General features: G+C 39.0%; 1 protein-coding gene across 1 annotated transcript in view; it reads left to right on the forward strand.

Annotated features, from left to right (window-relative positions):
* Positions 1–18,687, forward strand: part of LOC130548638 (E3 ubiquitin-protein ligase RNF123) — a 153,160-nt gene that overhangs the window by 47,274 nt on the left and 87,199 nt on the right. The window contains exons 32-34 of the mRNA XM_057325536.1: positions 5,987–6,126; positions 10,604–10,792; positions 16,550–16,625. Of these exons, the coding sequence (XP_057181519.1) occupies positions 5,987–6,126; positions 10,604–10,792; positions 16,550–16,625 (405 nt within the window). The remainder of the gene's footprint in view (positions 1–5,986; positions 6,127–10,603; positions 10,793–16,549; positions 16,626–18,687) is intronic.

Here is an 18,687-nt window from a genome sequence, read left to right on the forward strand (position 1 = left end):
AATTGAAATCTGAAAAGTAAGACTGATTAGTCCTGACTAACTGCTAGTCAGTGAGACTCGTTGTTAAGACACAGTCTTAACTTAGCGGCTATGTTTATGCAACTGGCCCTAGGTTCGCCTCAGTATACCAGTACTGACAATAACAGTGACTATTACACCGTGTCTATACCAGATGCGGTGCGACAAGAGACAATAGAACACATTAGAACCCATTATAATTTAAAACCTTGTCCACACCAGACGTGGCGCGATGCAGCGCAACAATCCCATTAGAACAAGCCATGTGTCGCGCCGAGTCCGGTCTAGACACGGTGTTAAAGTCCCCCTGTGGTCGATAATTTTATCCCAACTAATTGTTGACCATCAAAATGACATATTTAAACGTTTTTTTTCCTGTGAAAATAATTTTTCCAGCCCTAAAATAGCTTTAATGTAACTGTACACCTGAGCTTCATTAAATATACGCAGATACATGAATATGCAAATTAGCCCCGCCTCCACTCATTTGCAACAGGCAGTTCCAGACGCTGCTAAAACTGAAAGCGAAACTGAGAGCTGACACAGCAGTTCAGCGATCATTTTAGGCCGAATCTATGCGCCATATTTGCATATTTATGTCTCAAACTGCTGATCCACAGGGGTCAAATGAGCTGATGTGATTAGTTACAGGTTTATGACATCATTAATCGGAGCAGTTTCAAACACATTTTTAAAGCTGTCTTAGGTAAACTCCAGTTTTATGAAGACAATACTCAGCAATGGTTTAAAATGATAAATTTGTACATGGTTTGTCTTAAAACACATGAAAAACACCACATAAACATATAAACAACATTAAAAACTTGATTTTCACCACAGGGGGGATCTGTACGTGATGATAATATAGTAAATTGTGGATTTGGAATGATAAGACTGTGTAAATAATAATAATAATATTCAATTTTGGAGGTCTAGTGCTTAACTTCACAATTTATTCTCTTTTTACATAACCAAAAGGACAATCTGGTATTGTCTTGACACTTTATGTGACGCATGAATTCTTTCCCTGGTCTGATGAGTCTTGTCTCAACTCTAATTCCATCTCTCTTCACTCTCATTTGCATGATGTCCAGGGGATTTGTCAGTTGCTAGTTTTCAAAGTAAGTTTGGTTTCTTATTGCTTCTTGTTTTCACCTTCCGTTGACCCTGATCCTCAGTTTAACACTATCCTGTGTGTACAGTTTGTTCTGCTGTAACCGTACAGACGGAGCCGCCTGACAGCAGACTGACTTACAGTTAGGATTGTGTTCATTTACCCTTAGACTAGTTTACCCTTCAATTCTTATACTAGTTTTAGTGCTGACGTGTAGCTTTATGAAGATGTATCTGTTCAATTTGTCTTGTTTGTTTCCTTAGTTCATTCCAGTTGTGTCTCATTTCTGCCTGTAATTTTGACTTTTCCATAATTGTTCCTCATTACAATACGATATATTGTTTGACCTCAGTGTACTGTTGTAAAGTATTAGTCTATTAAACATCACTCCAAACATAAATATTTATTTGAATTTACATTTTAGACATGGCCTAAATAAATGTACTATAATACTTAATAACTTTCATTGTCCTTCGAAACATTTATCATGGTAGCAAAGGTTTCTGGCCAAAGTTAACTTCCATAAACTCGTAATCAATCCATTTGCTTTTAAATACTGCAAAAAGCATTAGATTGTGATTTTTTTTGCTAGTGAAATGCACACAAGATTTTCACTCCTTGGACGTGACAATAAAAGTGAATTGAATTAAAGGTGCTTTGAAACAATGCAACATGGTAAAAAGCACTATACGTATACTACATAATCATGACTTGCTTTGAAGAAACCAAATTACTATAGTTTTACTGTTGTAATTAAGTTATTTTGGCAGAAACTATTGTAATTTTTTTATAAAGGTTAAAGTAATTAAAATGTTTTAGAAATCATTCAATTCACTTAAATTCATTCATTTACTACAAAGATTTTTAAATTATAATTTATTTTTTAAATAATAATGTATTAAAAGTTTTACTGTAGTAATTATGGTATTCTGGCAGAAGCTATTTTTGTTTTTGTAAAGCTTAAAGTTATTAAAAATAACAATTTTTATTTCTTTAATGTTTTGTAAAGGTTAAGTAATTAAAATGTTTTAGGAACCACCCAAATCACTGTAATTTATTTATAACTTTTTTTAAATTATATTTTATTTTTTAATAATAATTAAAATGTATTAAAAGTTTTACTGTAGTAATTATGGTATTCTGGCAGAAGCTATTTTTGTTTTTGTGAAGCTTAAAGTTATTAAAAATAACGATTTTTATTTCTTTAATGTTTTGTAAAGCTTAAAGTAATTAAAATGTTTTAGAAATCATTCAAAATATTACAAATTATTTATAACAATATAATATAATAATAATGAAAATTTATTAATTATGATTTCATGACATCATATATTTCAGTGTATGTTAAGTTAAAAGTAGGAATTCAGTTGTATAAGCAGTGTTTTTTTGTTGAATAATGTACTTTACATAATAATATTTAAAAAAGTGTAAAGTAAAATATTTTAAAAAGTGTAAAGTTAAAAGCTTAATTGTTCAATTATGAAAAAACATACTAACACAGTTATTTTGGATTTTCTGTAGACAAAACTATTGTTTTATTGAAATATTCAAAGGTTACAAATGTATGTTATATAAATCTTATCATGAATATGTAAATATGATTAGCATAAAGAAGCACACTGCACTTGTGTCTTTCTTATGATAACTATAGGATGAGCTAATGAAGAACTGTGGGAAATTTACCTCGGGATAGCGGCTTATACAAACAAATTTAGTAACCTTATCTCGGTTCCTAGTTAACAATCTCCACGTTTGCATATTATTTATTTATTGTGATACAACTGAGAGTTTAAGCAGTTTGTATTCAGCCAGCGACATTCTGCTATCAAGTCGTCTCAAAAATCCTTATTTACTGATGCATTATGGGTTTGCCATCATCTTGCATCCAGTTGTAAGTATCCTAGAAAGCAGCATCCAGCCCTCCCATCAGGTTTAACATTCCCATGATGCCTCACAATACTGCCTACAGGGGCAGCTGACAAAGCTTCAGAACAGAACAACAGTTAATGTAATTAGTGTCCTGTGTATCTCCTCGTGTTCAGAAATGTCCTATGCCATGCCATAAATGACACACACGTCCTCCACTTTTACAGCCTTTGTATATCTCTCTCTCTGCCTCGGTCATTGCCACATAAGCCCCTGTGTTTCCTACCTTCCACTTAGCAATAAGCAAAGACGGACATTTAATTAAATATAAAGGTTGCGTCCGTATGCGAGACGCGAGCTTCAGCATCTAATGATTGGCTTTATTTAGAGCTTTATTGCCATTGCTTGCTCTTGCTTTTAACACGGCACTCCCAGGCTCTTAGTGTGTTTGCCATTGCTGCGCTCTTCCAGATAAGCTATTAAATTACCCAGTGTTCTCTTTGTGTGTGTGTAATGAGAGAGTGCCCTTTCTGTGTTCGCCCAGATGTTGGCAGATAGCCGTAATAAATGGGACGGGGGTGACGCTTTTCCATCAGCCTTCGGTTTTGTCATTTTCTTTGTTATACGATGTCGTCATTCTGTTTGAATGCGATGCACAGAACTGTTTGTTTCTCTTATGTTAATCTGGTATTTGTAATTATTGTAATTATTTGTAAATATTGTCTCATTTATATGCAAAAAAAGTTGGGGTCAAATAAGGAAGATAATAGATTTTTTCTTTAAAGGTCTAGAGTGGGATTTATAGCGGCCACTAGTGGTGAGTTTGAGAATTGCAACCAATCTCTCAGTCCTCCGCTGACTCCTCCCTACAAAAAGATGTCGTCGGCTGAGACAGCGTGTCTTCTATTGTTGACGCAGGGAAGAGATCCTGCGGGCATTAGAAAGACTTTAGAAAGATCTATGCTTATTTATAATAAATGGTCTGTGGATTTTAAGGATAAAAAGAAGGATAAAAGTCAGGACCTGCGTTAATATTATAAAGACTTTCCAGCAACCCGTTCTCACTCCCGACTCATCACGTTTACGCTCGGTCAGCGCCTCTCGGCATCACTTTTGAACGCACAGAGAACCCCTTTGGTGTCGTTTTTCGTTGAACAGGGATCTGCGTTGCTGTTCGCTAAATGCTGCAGACCGAGATGCGTTCAATTCTTAGCATTTCATAATTATTTATGGTTTTAATATTTTGTAGCACCTAACTCCAACCTCACCCTCACACCGTATCCTAACCAAGCGATGCGACACTGCGACACGCGATAAAAGTTATCTTTTCCATGTTAATCAGAGATTGTGTCCTAACCAGCCGCGACAGGGCTGCACGACGAACATGTTTAGATTCTAAAATTATATCATAGCGTCCGGTGAGGCGTCACTGTGGGAGGGTGCGTGGACAGCGAAAAACAGTTCTGATTGGCTGTGTTTTGTGATTGATTGTAGCGTCCCGCCTCTTTTTCGCGTTCGGTATGGACAAACAAATTACTTATCGCAGGAATTTCATCGCATCGCATTTGGTTAGGATGCAGTGTTACCCTAAACCTAACCACTTCTCAGCCATATAAAACGCAACACGCGAATAAAAGTACAGTCACAGGTATTTATTGCACAAACTGACCAAAAGCATTACAAAGTATTACAAACAACTCGTGTCGCAGACCATTTTGCACCAAAGCCATATGATAACTTTACATGATGCCATGTCCGTGAATGCACGAAGTCTGCTCCCATTCAAAAGATAAACCAGAACAGCTAGATGCAGTCGGTCGCGAGAGCCAATACCGTTTCACGTTCAAAGCCAACGAAATGACACGATTGGTCACGAGACACGGGAGAGCCAATGGTATCGAAGCCTACATAACTCTTCCTCTGGTGGCAATTTTTGAACGTCGTTGTTCACCGGATCTGAGATTTACGGCGGACTGTGATCGCTTTCGCTTCTGTCCCTCACACAAATCAATCGTTTCGCGTTGGTACCCTTGGAATATCTGTATTTTTGAACAACATTGTGACTGCTTGTATCTTGTGTTTTATATTACGATAAATACACTGTTACATTACTTGCACAAACTGCCTGAATTGTGTCATGTAAACGCAATTGTTCTGGCCATTCAACTTAAATTAAACCCCGAAACATAATCATTGAGAATTATATCTAATATACATTTTCATAATGACGGTAAAATTTGCGTGCCCTAGCAGATAGAAAAACGATGCCAAAGGGCTACCCTGCACATTCGCGGCCACAGTTTGCAGTGTAACCAAAGCCTTAATAGTGACTGATGTATCAGTTTAGTTTAGTTTAGTTTAGTTTAGTAATATTCTCATTACAAAAGCCCTATGTTTAATGTCTTCCTTTTGGACTATTAAAATAAAATTGGGATGCCTACTACAGTACATCTGTAAATAAGCATATGAACAATTAATTTCACTAAATATAACACGTTTATGACTTTAGTATATGTGACCCTGGACAACAAAACCAGTCTTATGGGTCAATTTTCCGAAATTGAGATTTTTACATAACCTGAAAGCTGAATAAATAAACTTTCTATAGATATATGAGTTGTTAGAATAGGACAATATCTGGCTGAGATACAACCGTTTAAATCTCTGGAATCTGAGAGCGCAAAAAAATCAAAATATTGAGAAAATTGCCTTTGAAGTTGTTAATCAGGGGCACTGTGGCAGACCATGCACTCACAAAAATAAAGTTTTTATATATTTAAGGTAGGAAATTTACAAAATATCTTCATGGAACATGATCTTTACTTAATATCCTAATGATTTTTGGCATAAAAGAAAAATCAATAATTTTGACCCACACAATGTATTTTTGTCTTTTATAAAAATTTTCCCGTGCTACTTAAGACTGGTTTTGTGATCCAGGGTCACATATGATGTATGTGAATAATCTCTTCTTCTGTTTGTCTACAGAGCCCTGTCCATCACTTCTGCTTCAGAAACACATGTCCGAGCTTCTTAGTCAAGACAAAGAAATGGCTGCCAGTTTCCTCAACAGTGTCCTCAACCAACTCAACTGGGCTTTCTCTGAGTTTATCGGCATGATACAGGAGGTTAGACAGAAGAAATATTTGTACAAATTCTAGACATCATTTTGATTTATTTTATATTTTTTAGTCATAACAAGTTACTTTTTTTAGTGTTTATTGTTTGTAGGATTTTTACTCATGTCCATTTTACTGTATTTAGTACAAATGGTGCAGGTTATGCCTCACAGTTTAGCGTTTTGAACAAACCCTTCACTTGTAATCAGTAATAATGACAGCACTAATAAACATGTCCGCTCTGTGTAACTACTGCACTGTACATCATCAGCAACAAAGTACATAGATCTGTTCATTTTCACTGCACGTGTGCGTTTGTGACGCATCACCGAATAGCATTATCCACCTCAGCGATTAAACAAGGCCGTAAAGATCCTGAGATTGCAGAATTGCACACATGGACACACAATTTCATTAGTTACTGTTCCTGCAGGACATTGATATTCCTTAAACCTTGTGGTTAGCGTTCACTCCAAACCTCTATTATAAAGTAATAGAAAAAAATAATGCAGCCTGAACTGCTTAGTGTACATTTTACCTGATTTTTACTTACACCTGAGTTTATTTTGTTTTGGTCTTTGGCTTGCTATCATTTTTTATTTTTTTATTTAAACTTCGTATTTTTTAATGATTTTTTTATGAAGATGGTTGTTTTTAAAGTCTCTCGTTGGCCTGTGCTATAAAAAATACCTGTAAAAAATACCTGTAAGTAAAATGACATGTTTTTGATGTTATTTTACACCCAACTTGTAAATTTCCCTAATTTGACAATTTGGTAACACGTTACAATAAGGTGCAATTTTGTTAACAGTTTTTTTAATGTATTAGCTAACTTGAACTAACAATGAACAATAGGTCTACAGCATTTAATAATCATAGTTCATGTTAATTTCAGAATTTACTAATACATTTTTAAAATCAAACGTTGTAACTGTTCACATTAGTTATTGCACAAAAAACTAACATGAATAACTGTATTGACATTAACTAACATTAGCAAGGATTAATAAATGCTAAAAAACTATGTTGTTCATTGTTAGCTCATGATAGCTAATGCATTTACTTCAGTTTACAAATAGCACCTTATTGTAAAGTGTTGCAGACTTTTTATTGTAAAATGTTGCCAATTTATATACAGCAATTAATAAATCCGTGAAAATTCTGTGAAATAAATGATAAAGTTTGTAAACGTACAGTTTTTACCATTTAAAGTATTATTTGAAAATATTGCTAAGGCAACATTTCTAATTTTCATTGATTTTGAGAAATAAAAACATTGACACAACTTTAATATCATATATCCATGATAACAAATTCCTAAATATTAACTCTTGTTGAGGTTGAGCTTTAAAAATGTAGCCAACAATGTAGATGTCATCATAACAGGTGCTAGCTGAATTCTAATTTATGTGTTTTATTACATATGTTTGCATGCTGGATTCTGATTGGTCTGTCTTTTCTTCATCAATTTAACATCGGTATCCACCGTTGTCCTGTTTTAAATTCATAAACAAAGATGCAGGCTTCTGTCACGAGAAATAAAGTCCAATGACCTTATTTACTCTTCTTTGCCACCTCGCACTGGTATTTCCTTTAGGCAGTGGTGTAAAGTATTGGAGTAAATGTACTTAGTTACTTTACTTAAGTATCTTTTTGGCTACTTTGTAGTTGTACTGAGTATTAAAGATATTAGCAACTTTTACTCTCTACTTAACTACATTTTTGAACAAGTATATGTACTCTTTACTCCACTACATTTGTAATGACTAATGCAATTACACATTACATTTTGCATGGCACCTATCTTATAATTAATATTGCCATTTACAGGGCAATGAAGGTACTACAATCTTGTGGATTTTGCCCTAACTTACAAAAACTTGTCAACATGGCTTCTTTATATGAATATGAGTGCAGTATCAGGTAGATGTCAATCGCTGGCGGTTTATACACGGTTAGCCCTTACCCGCTATTTCTACAGTAATATATTGGCAACACTGTTGCCAGCTAGTTACTGTAGGTCACACATCTACAAAAGCTCTTATTTTTAAAACTAACTCTTCCTAAATGTGCTCTAAACATGTTTGCTCAAAATTTGACCATATGGTGGGACTATTGCCATGAAGTGATGTAAACCAGTAAAAAGAATGTATAGTATTTCAATTTTCAAAAGTGCTCTCACACTATATAGACAAAATATTAACCTATAGAATGAGTCGGACACAGAGAAATGAACAATTCACATATGAATCTCAACAATGGTGACAATCAACTGAACAGCTTCATGCTGCAATGCATGCTGGGTACATAGTACAAAACTCATTCATGATTGTTTGTCACCATTGATGAGGTTTGTATGTCAAGTGTCTAATTGTGTCTCAATTGCAAAGAAAGATTTTCTGACAGAGATCTTTCCATTACAACATGTAATCACTTTACCAAACATATCTTAATAAATCTTAAATGCTATATTATTATTATTTAATGATTGAATTCTTTCAGATGTATCTTCAGTTACTAAGCAAACATAAAGTTGCGGTTCCTGTAAAGTCCCTTTCAGTGTTATTGTATAAGTGTACATTTTAAAGCTACAAGAAAGTCAAAGAGTCCAACCAAAGCAAACACTGATCGCCATAATGGTGACTTAAAACACAATTGAACCACTATGAACTAGAGTTCAATCTCAATAAGATCTTACACAGATGACAGAAATAAAGTGAAAGTGGTGTCTGTAATATGTGAAGATGTTATTGATGTTTGTGTTTAATTCTCCTCTGGTGAAATCTTGACAGATTTATTGTGTTCATCTGTTATTTACACGTGTTCATCTAAGACTGTGTGACTTAAGTGCGTTAATAGATTCTTTATAATGTATCTTCAAACAGCCATTGCAGTAGTTTACTGTAAAACACCTACAGTAACTAGCAGGCAACAGTGTTGCCAATACAGTATATTACTGTAGAAATGGCAGGTAAGGGCTAACAGTGTATGTGAAATGAGGACATGACTGCAGCTGGCCATGAGGCCCAAACCAGCATGTCCAGTGCAAAAAGGCTTTGACTTTTTGATTTTACTTAACATTACTTTATTTATCCGTTATATTGAAGAGACCTTTTTGAAGGAGTTTGGTTTACTTATGAGCAGTTGAGCTTAAATGAGACTTGGGTGTTTGTAATAGACGTACAGTAGGTTATGATGTCGGCCATGATTTGTTGCAATTTTGAGGTGTTCAGTCTTATTATGATTTAAGAAAATAAATGCGATTGCTCTCCTCACAAATCGACTGTTTCTAGTTTTTCCACTGACATGTCTCTTAAGTGTTGAGGACTAGTGCTGCTTTGAGCCTACATTCAGTATGAGTAAAATACTCAAGTACTGTTCAAATCAGATACTCGAAGACTTTTACTCAAGTCGTTTTGGAATTGGTGACTTGTAACTTGTAATGGAGTAATTTTCACTGCAAGGTATCTGTACTTTTACTTAAGTATGGTTTTCAGGTACTCTTTACACCTCTGCCTTTAGGAAATGCAAATCAGGTTTATCTCATGCTCCGTTCACCTCCTTCAAAACATGTCCAGCTGCACACTAATTTAAAGAGTTTGGACAGCATGGAAACAACCTTTCGGAGAAAGTGGAGCGCTATTAGTGGGGTCATTACTAAACGCAGGCTTCTGAGCCTCAGGGGAAGATCCAGAGGAAAGCAAAACCTCCCTGATCCGTAATGGCGGTGAAATAAACCTCAGACGTCAAAGCACTTTCCCACCGAGCTTCCTCCTCGACATGTAAATCAATGCCTCTCAGGAGAGGTGAGGTAGAGACATCCCGCTCAGAGCGGACTTTGATTCGCTCGCTCTTTCGCGTGGAGGTTGGCCCGGATCTTAAGAGCGGCTTTCATCTGTGATAATCCTTGAATTAGGAGCGTTCTCCAGGGACGTTTGTGATGTGTCGGGTTGCTCTCTGCTATCATGGCAGTGCTAAATAAGAATCTGATTTGAATTTCTAAATATCAGGGCGTTCTGTTTTTATGCACCAAATAGAAGTTTCACCCCGAAAGTGAAATGAACCATATTTAATACAAATATGAACTAATGCTGGGGTGGGTTGCTGGAACGTTGCTGCATGGTTGGATGGTTTCACTTACAGAACCCACCTGCAAGTCTCCATATTAATCTGTTCCCTATGGCTTTGAAATGTATGAGCTGGAATGGATAGTGAAGGGAAACATGGCGTACATAGGAATTGAAAGCATCCCAGGATGCACCTCATGATTTACATGAGAGAATTAGGGACTTGATGGTTTATCCACTCTTAAAGTGTCCAAGACCATTCTAAATTAAACGAGTAAACCGATCCAGTAAAATATACAATTACGTAATAACATTTTTATTAATGAACTGTTTAATAAAACCATTTTGAGTCAGACGTCCCATCACTTCTCTGTGTCTTTGTTTCAATTGTTGGCTTTTTGTTTTTCTCATTGTTTCAGATCCAGCAAGCAGCAGAGCGACCTGAGAGGAATTTCGTGGACACGCGGCAGCTGAAAGTGTGCGCGACATGCTTCGACCTGTCTGTCAGTCTGCTGCGGGTTCTGGAAATGACTATCACTCTAGTACCGCAGATCTTCCTGGACTGGTCCCGCCCCTCCGCCGAGCTGCTGCTTCGACGATTGGCTCAGGTGAGGGATTGACAGCAGATATGTTTTTTGAAGACACTGCTATGAAATCTAAACGTGATATTCTCCTGTTTGCTCGGAGCTTATCAGTTTAAGCGCAGAAGTAATTTTCCATTCAATCATAATGTGTTCACCTTGCTGACATCACGTTTCCTGCAACACTATTTTTATGAGGAACTGTAAATGAATAATCTCTTCTAAAGCGATTGCACTTTATTAAACATGATTCATATTTTTTTTCTGTCCGGAAGGAAATGTGTTGTAATGTAACGTGTGTTTGTGTGGTGCTTTAACAGACGAAACTCAATGGTTGGTAGGCATTATTAAATGCCCACTTATTGCCCCAATAAAGCAAGTCGTTCTTACTAGAGATGCACTGATATATTGGCCAAAAATTGGTATCGGTCTTTAAAAGCAACTTTTCACACTTTCGGCTATCGGCCAGCCGATGATCAGTGCCGATATGTATTGTCAATCAAAAGAGCACAAGAAATTGCAATTGATTTGTGCTCTGTATATAGAAAATGTTAAGAAACATCACCAGGTTGATGTTCAATATTAATAATCATATTATGAATTAATAACATTCATGAAGTTAAGAAATGAAGAGTTTGGTTCCAAAATGAGATAACTCCGTTTTAACAATTTTTCAAAAATCAAGTTTTTTTTTGTGCATTCCAATTAATCAAACTGCAGTTGGTTTGTTTTGATTTAAGCCATAATAACAAAAAATACAGCTAACTAACACAATAAAACACAATAAAAACATGATTACATAATAGAAAACATGATTTTTGAAATTTTTTGAAAATGGAGATATCTCATTTTGGAACCAAACTCTTCAAATATTTATTGAATCTTCAGAACCGTTATTAGCAGATATCACTCTGAATAATCGGCTATTAGTAACGGTGGAGAAATGCAGTACCGGTGCATCTCTAGTTCTTACATATTTGTCTTTTTGTAGTTTACATTAATGGAGTTTTTAGATTTCTGTATTTATGCACAAAAGTTTAATGTAATGGTTGTATAATGCACCAACGTCGGCACTTTAATAGAATTTTCTTAATAATTTGTGTATATCAACGTTGTACTGATGTCATACTTAACTAGGGTTGGGAATCGTTTGAATATTAGCGATTCCAATTCCGATTCTGCTTATCGATATCGATTCTTGGTTTCGATTCCACAGTTAAAGTAAAACATTTAGATCAACCTGTATGGTCATTTAGCCTGCTTATTCACTTGTTTGCAAAAAATATATATATATTTATGAGCACCGTTTTGTGTAACGGTCCTGTCTGCCCCCTTGTGTTCCCTTGCCAGCTTTCCCCGTGTTTTCACTCCATGGACTCTTATTCACCGCACCTTTAACAGTCACGGACTACACTCCCCATAATCCTTTGCACCAGTTCGTCACCATCTTTGATTACACCCTCACCTGAGACTCACGATTGCACCCACACATGATCGTCATTCCCTGGACTTTTTATATTCCTTGTGTTTTATTCTGTTCTTGGTCAAGTCTTGTTGTATTATGTTTGCTCTAGCTCCGACTTCGTACTTAACAGTTGTTTGTGGAGTTACTTACCCGTGGATGTTACCAGTTATTTGTGGATTTACTTACCTGTGGATGTTACCTGTTGTTTGTGGAATTACTTACACGTGGATGTTGCCTGTTGTTTTTGGATTTACATACCTGTCTTCTGTTCACTTGTTCCCTGCAATAAACCACCAGTCTCCTTCAGTTCCCTGTGTGGCATCGTCCTTCCGTCTGCTTGTGAAGTTGTTACAGAAGACCTGACCCAAACTACGATGTGCAAACTGCAACGGGACCCGGACATCTTCTCTCCGGTGACTCGACTCCTGCAACTCCGGCAGGATGGTATGTCTCTGGAGAGATACGTGGAGGATTTTTTGGAGGCGTGCAGACTGGTGAGTTGGAGCGACCCAGAGTTTAACAATTTGTTCCTGACTGGGCTGGATGATGAGCTGCTCGCAGATGCATACCCCCTGGAGGATTTTCTCAACCTAATCCTCCAGGCTATGGGGTATGAACTCTGCTTCGGGAGGAGTGATGGGGGCGGGCATAGTAGTTATCCAGTCCCAGTCGCAAATGGGGGGTCTGTTCCAGCTCACATGGGGTGCACGCCTCAATCCTCCACTGCCCAGCACTCCTCCACAAAGCCTCACTGCCGTGGGAAATGACGTGGATGCCGTAGCACATCCTTAAAGGGCCTTGAGCCGGTCCCGTCCAGTCTTCCAGAAGCCTTCGAGCCGGTCCCGTCCGGCCTTCCAGAGGTCTCCGAGCCAGTCCTGTCCAGCCTTCCAGAGGTCTTCGAGCCGGTCCCGTCCGGCCTTCCAGAGGTCCTTCAAGCCGGTCCTTTCCGGCCTTCCAGAAGTCTGCGAGCCAGTCCTGTCCGGCCTTCCAGAGGTCTTCGAGCCGGTTCCGTTCGGCCTTCCAGTGTCCTTCCAGCCGATCCCGTCCGGCCTTCCAGTGTCCTTCCAGCCGGTCCCGTCCGGCCTTCCAGAAGTCTGCGAGCCGGTTCCGTTCGGCCTTCCAGTGTCCTTCCAGCCGATCCCGTCCGGCCTTCCAGTGTCCTTCCAGCCGGTCCCGTCCGGCCTTCCAGCCGGTCCCGTCCGGCCTTCCAGAGGCCTTCGAGCCAGTCCTGTCCGGCCTTCCAATGTCCTTCCAGCCGGTCCCGTCCAGCCTTCCCGAGGTCTCCGAGCCGGTCCCGTCCGGCCTTCCAGAGGTCTCCGAGCCAGTCCCATCCGGCCTTCTAGAGGCCTTAGAGCCGGTCCCATCCGGTCGTCCAGAGGCCTTTGAGCCGGTTCTGCCCGTCATCCAGAGGCCTTCGAGCCGGTTCCGTCCGGTCGTCCAGAGGCCTTCGAGCCGGTCCCGTCCGGCCTTCCAGCAGTCTCCAAGCCGGTCCTGTCCGGCCTTCCAGAGCCCTCGCCCGAGTCATCCCCTGAGCCCTCCTCAGGACCCTCCAGCTCAGTCCTGGCTGATTTGCCCGAGATCACCGCTGTGGCCACCTTGGCAGTGGCGGTGGCGTGCGTCTGGGTGGTACAGACGACCGGGGGGTCTCCCCTGGAATTTTTTGGGGGGGTGCAGTATCGGTCTGTAGTGGCCGTCCCAGTACTTACGCTCCAGGCCACCAAACCGGGGAAGCGCAAGCCTGCTGCTATTGCCGTGGTTGTGGTGACGTTAGGCTGCGTTCAGCCCCTGCTTCCCCGGCAACACCGCCAAGGCAGCCATCAGCCCTTGCTCCTCATCTCCCGATTCCGATGTCATGGCCACGGCATCCATCAGCCCCTGCTTCCCCGGCAACACCACCAAGGCAGCCATCAGCCCCTGCTCCTTGTCTCCCGATTCTGATGTCACGGCCACGGCATCCATCAGCCCCTGCTTCCCCGGCAACACCGCCAAGGCAGCCATCAGCCCCTGCTCCTTGTCTCCCGATTCCGACGTCACGGCCACTGCACCGTTCCCTGCTCCTCACCTCCCAGCTCCGCTGACTGTCTGGCTCCTGGTAAGGCCCGCACCTCTGCGGCCACCCAAACGGCCCGCACCTCCGCGGCCGCCCGAGTACTGTAACGGTCCTGTTTGCCCCCTTGTGTTCTCCTGCCAGCTTTCCCCGTGTTTTCACTCCATGGACTCTTATTCACCGCACCTTTAACAGTCACGGACGACACTCCCCATAATATTTTGCACCAGTTCATCACCATCTTTGATTACAACCGCACCTGAGACTCATGGTTGCACCCACACCTGATCGTCATTCCCTGGACTCTTTATATTCCTTGTGTTTTGCTCTGTTCTTGGTCAGGTCTTGTTGTATTATGTTTGCTCTAGCTTCGACTTCGTACTTACCAGTTGTTTGTGGAGTTACTTACCTGTGGATGTTACCAGTTATTTGTGGATTTACTTACCCGTGGATATTACCTTTTGTTTGTGGAATTACCTGCCCGTGGATGTTACCTGTTGTTTTTGGATTTACTTACCTGTCTTCTGTTCACCTGTTCCCTGCAATAAACTATCACCAGTCTCCTTCAGTTCCCTGTGTGGCATCGTCCTTCCGTCTGCTTGTGAAGTTGTTACACATAGAACCATGTTTTTTCTGATTTATTATCTGTATCCATTCAAAGTTTTGAATAAAAAGAGAATAAAGAGAAAAGAGAAAAAAAAGAGAAAATAGTACTTCAGATTAAGTAGCTTTTATTTTCAAACTTTTACATTTACTATATTATCAAAATAGAAGTTGTTGCAATGTTCGAGAATAAATTAAACGTATTTGGTTTGAATTTGCATTAAGTACACTTTAAGTACACTTCTGTAATGTACTTAAAGTGCTCCATTGTCACACATTAATTTTATACTTAATATACTACAAATACAGTATATATTTCTTCTAGTCATGCTGTTTCAAAAATAGCACAGTTGAGTACACTTAGATCTTCTCTTGAAGAAGTTTATCTTAAAAAGAACTAAAAAAAATTAGACACATTAAAACATAAAATTAGCAGAGCACTTTAAGTACATTTAAGTGTATTTAGTGCACAATTTGTTTAGACCTTTTGTGCCCGATTGTCGCACTTTAGCAGCATACAAAATCTATATCGGTCTGAATCTAAGTCGAATTGAATTAAATAAACAAAAATTGTTCTGTCATAAAGTGTTGAGGCCAAACAACAGCATTGAAGGTCTGTCAGTCATTTAATGCTTTTCACGTTTTGTGTGTCCTTGTTTTTGGAAATGCTTGTTTTTGTGTCTTTGTGTATGTGTGCGAAAGAAGATTTTGACGCTGTATGTACACACTGTATGCAGATGAGGTATCCTTGGCATGTTTAATGGTTTTGTGGCCTCAAATAAAAGCAAAGGCTTTGAAAATGAAAATTTTCACTGTGCTTGAGGAGGATTCGTTCCCAGTGGAGCATCTATACACCTGCGGCTTATAATCAGGGTTTAACTGAAACACACCTGTGAGCACAGCAGGCGTCCACATGTCCTTGAGAAGAACACATTCACCCCCCACATCCCATATACTGCACACGTTTGCCTCACATTTATTATTTCCCCTTCCTTAGCAGCACTAAATGAACATAACAACAGTACTGTATGCATTTTGAGGATGGAAGACTAAAATAAATTTTCTTTATAATAACATTTATGGATTTTGAATATTGTCATGTAGCAGATGAGTAATCCTGGCGTCAGTGTAAAATAAGTTTCATGTTATGTAACACTTAAGTTAAAGAGGAAAATTCTTTCATTGTTTATTCAACCTCATGTCATTCCAAACCTGTATGACTTTCTGCCTCTTTTGGTCATGTTTTTCTTAGTCTTGTGGCAGGATCATGACAGACCCACGTGTTTAGTGTGGAGAGAGACATGGTGTTGTTTGTTTTGGCGTGCCATGCGCTCTTTCCGGTCTCATCTTTAACCCCGCCCCCTCGTTTCCTCGTTTAACTTCCCGCTGTTGTATTACCCACACCTGCCCATTGTTATCTTCCCTTCTTAGTTCCCCTATTTAATGCCCTTGTGTTTGCTGTCCTGTGCTATTTCATTTTGATTCGTTGCTCAGTATTTTTGCATGTTTGTAGACTTACCTCATGTCCTGGTTCGAGTTATTCCCCAGAGATTGAGATTGTAACCCCAGATGTGTTTGGTTTATTCAAAGCTTCTTCATTGGAAAATGTCCCCCCCCACGATTAAAATTTTGGTTTAGCAACATTTTTGTGTTGTGTTTTTTTCTACAGCTCCTCAACCAAGTGTTAAATCGAGTCACGGCAGAAAGAAACCTGTTTGACCGAGTGGTCAACTTGCGCCTCCCAGGTAACGCGTCTCCTTTTGTTTTGCATAAAACGATACTTGAAAATTCAGAGAAAAATGCAAATTGTGTAAAGCATCACACACGGGAGTGCATGCTTCAGTACGCACTTGAACGCAATTATATTTCTCAAGTGCAAACCTGTCAGCGGCTTTGCTTTGATCATTTTCCCTGGGGGCTGAAACGTGGTTTGTTGTATTCTAACAGCTAAATCTTCATTCGTCATCTTTTTTCGGATATTATTTTATGTCCCAGAATGCAACAAGTGCTTGATATCACCTATGAAGTTTGAAAAGTCAGCCCGCCTAGTAAGGAAATGATATCGAACGAATGCTGTACGCCGAGAGATTAGACGGCGAGTTAGTGGGGAAACCATAATCCAATTGTGCTGAAGGATATCGAGAGCGTCCTCGGTGCAGGAGGGCCAATTTCCCCCTGTGACACTGTACCTATTAAATCTATAATGCATGAGGTTGGGTCATGCTGTTAGCCTGAACTTCACCCCCAGAGGGGTTTACAGAAGACGGGCGCTTAAGCAGGAGTCTAACTGCTATAGATGATGTTATTAGACCCATTATGAGTGCATTATGACTCATGTCACCGTGGTCTCGCATACGGCCACCGGGTAGGGAGCATACAATACTGTTTTGGCTTAAATGGATTTTAATTTGAGCAAAACTTGATGTTTTTCCTCTTCTTTTTTATGTGTGCCTGCAGTCCCAATTTAAAAAGAAATGACATTTTCAAGGGATCCTTGAAACGAAACAAAAGGACATTAGTCAGACATTGGCTTGTCTGTTCTTTTTCTTGACCTGCACTTTAGAAAAGCGCTTGCAGTAAGAAAGTCTCCAATTAAAGTCATGAAAAGTAATTTTCTTGGTAAATAGCCTAATGTTGTCGTGTAGTTACATGAATCACAGGTTGTTTGAAATTACATGGCACTGGTTGTGATTTAAAGGACAATTATCTAAATTGTTTACAAAACATTTTTTATCTGTTTGCTTAAGCAATAAGGTATACGATATTTAAAGATTGCATAATATATAATATAAATAGGTTTTGCTTCTTATATTATGGATAGTTGAGGTCTTTAGCATTCATTGATCAGTTACTTAAAGCTGCAGTTCGTAACTTTTTTGGTGTGAAATAAACAAAACTCAGTTCAACCTCAACAATGGTAATCTTATAACAATGATTTATAATCTGAGCTGTCGGGAACAATTTCACAGGAAATGTACAGAATGTATGTAATTTAACTCGTAAAGACAATGTCTAAGATAACATTTTAAAGAGTACATAACATGAGATGAAAATTACATTTCATGCAGTGTGTAACGTGCCGTGTTTGAAAGTAAGCAGTCTGCCAAGTTGTAAATCCGAAGGTGAATGAATAACAAAGTTATTGGCTTGGAAAAAAGTCGACTCTGAATCACGCAAATGAGTCGTCCCTAGTCCGATTCGTGAACCGCCGCGGATTTACGTAACTACATATAGTCCCCGCCTACTTTTGCTAGGACTGCCCGCGAACTTCACTCTTCTCCCCCAAACACTGTAGCTCATGAGCCTCATTCGCGGTAGACCAATCACAGCAGACTAGACCATCTGACCAATCACATCAGACTAGGCTAGCGGAAAGGAGGGGATTAGACAGATGAATCGCAAATGAATCATTTGAGAGTCAGTCAAGAAGTAAGGTAAGAATAACTGCCTATTATTACAAAATAATCGTGTTTTTACACCTATGTAGATAAACTTGTTGTTGGACACTTCATAAACCAAAGTAGGACCTTAAAAATCCCTAGTTATGTACTCTTTAAGTAAAAAACACAGATGAGATTTCTTTAATGTCTCGATTATTTCTTAAACAGAGAGCTTTTGCTTAAATCTCTTGCGTCTCAGATATTTCTCCTGAGAAAAGAGGCAGAAATCTCACAAATGTCTCCAGTAGAGTTTCAGAAGAGATCTTAACAATGTCTCAAACTGAGCTCAGATTGGTCAAGTCTGCAATCAAAAGTCAATATTATTGAAGCTCTCAATGTGAACTCAAACATTTCTCATCAAATTCAC

The sequence above is a fragment of the Triplophysa rosa genome, linkage group LG25, assembly GCF_024868665.1.
Source record: "Triplophysa rosa linkage group LG25, Trosa_1v2, whole genome shotgun sequence".
Classification (NCBI taxonomy): domain Eukaryota; kingdom Metazoa; phylum Chordata; class Actinopteri; order Cypriniformes; family Nemacheilidae; genus Triplophysa; species Triplophysa rosa.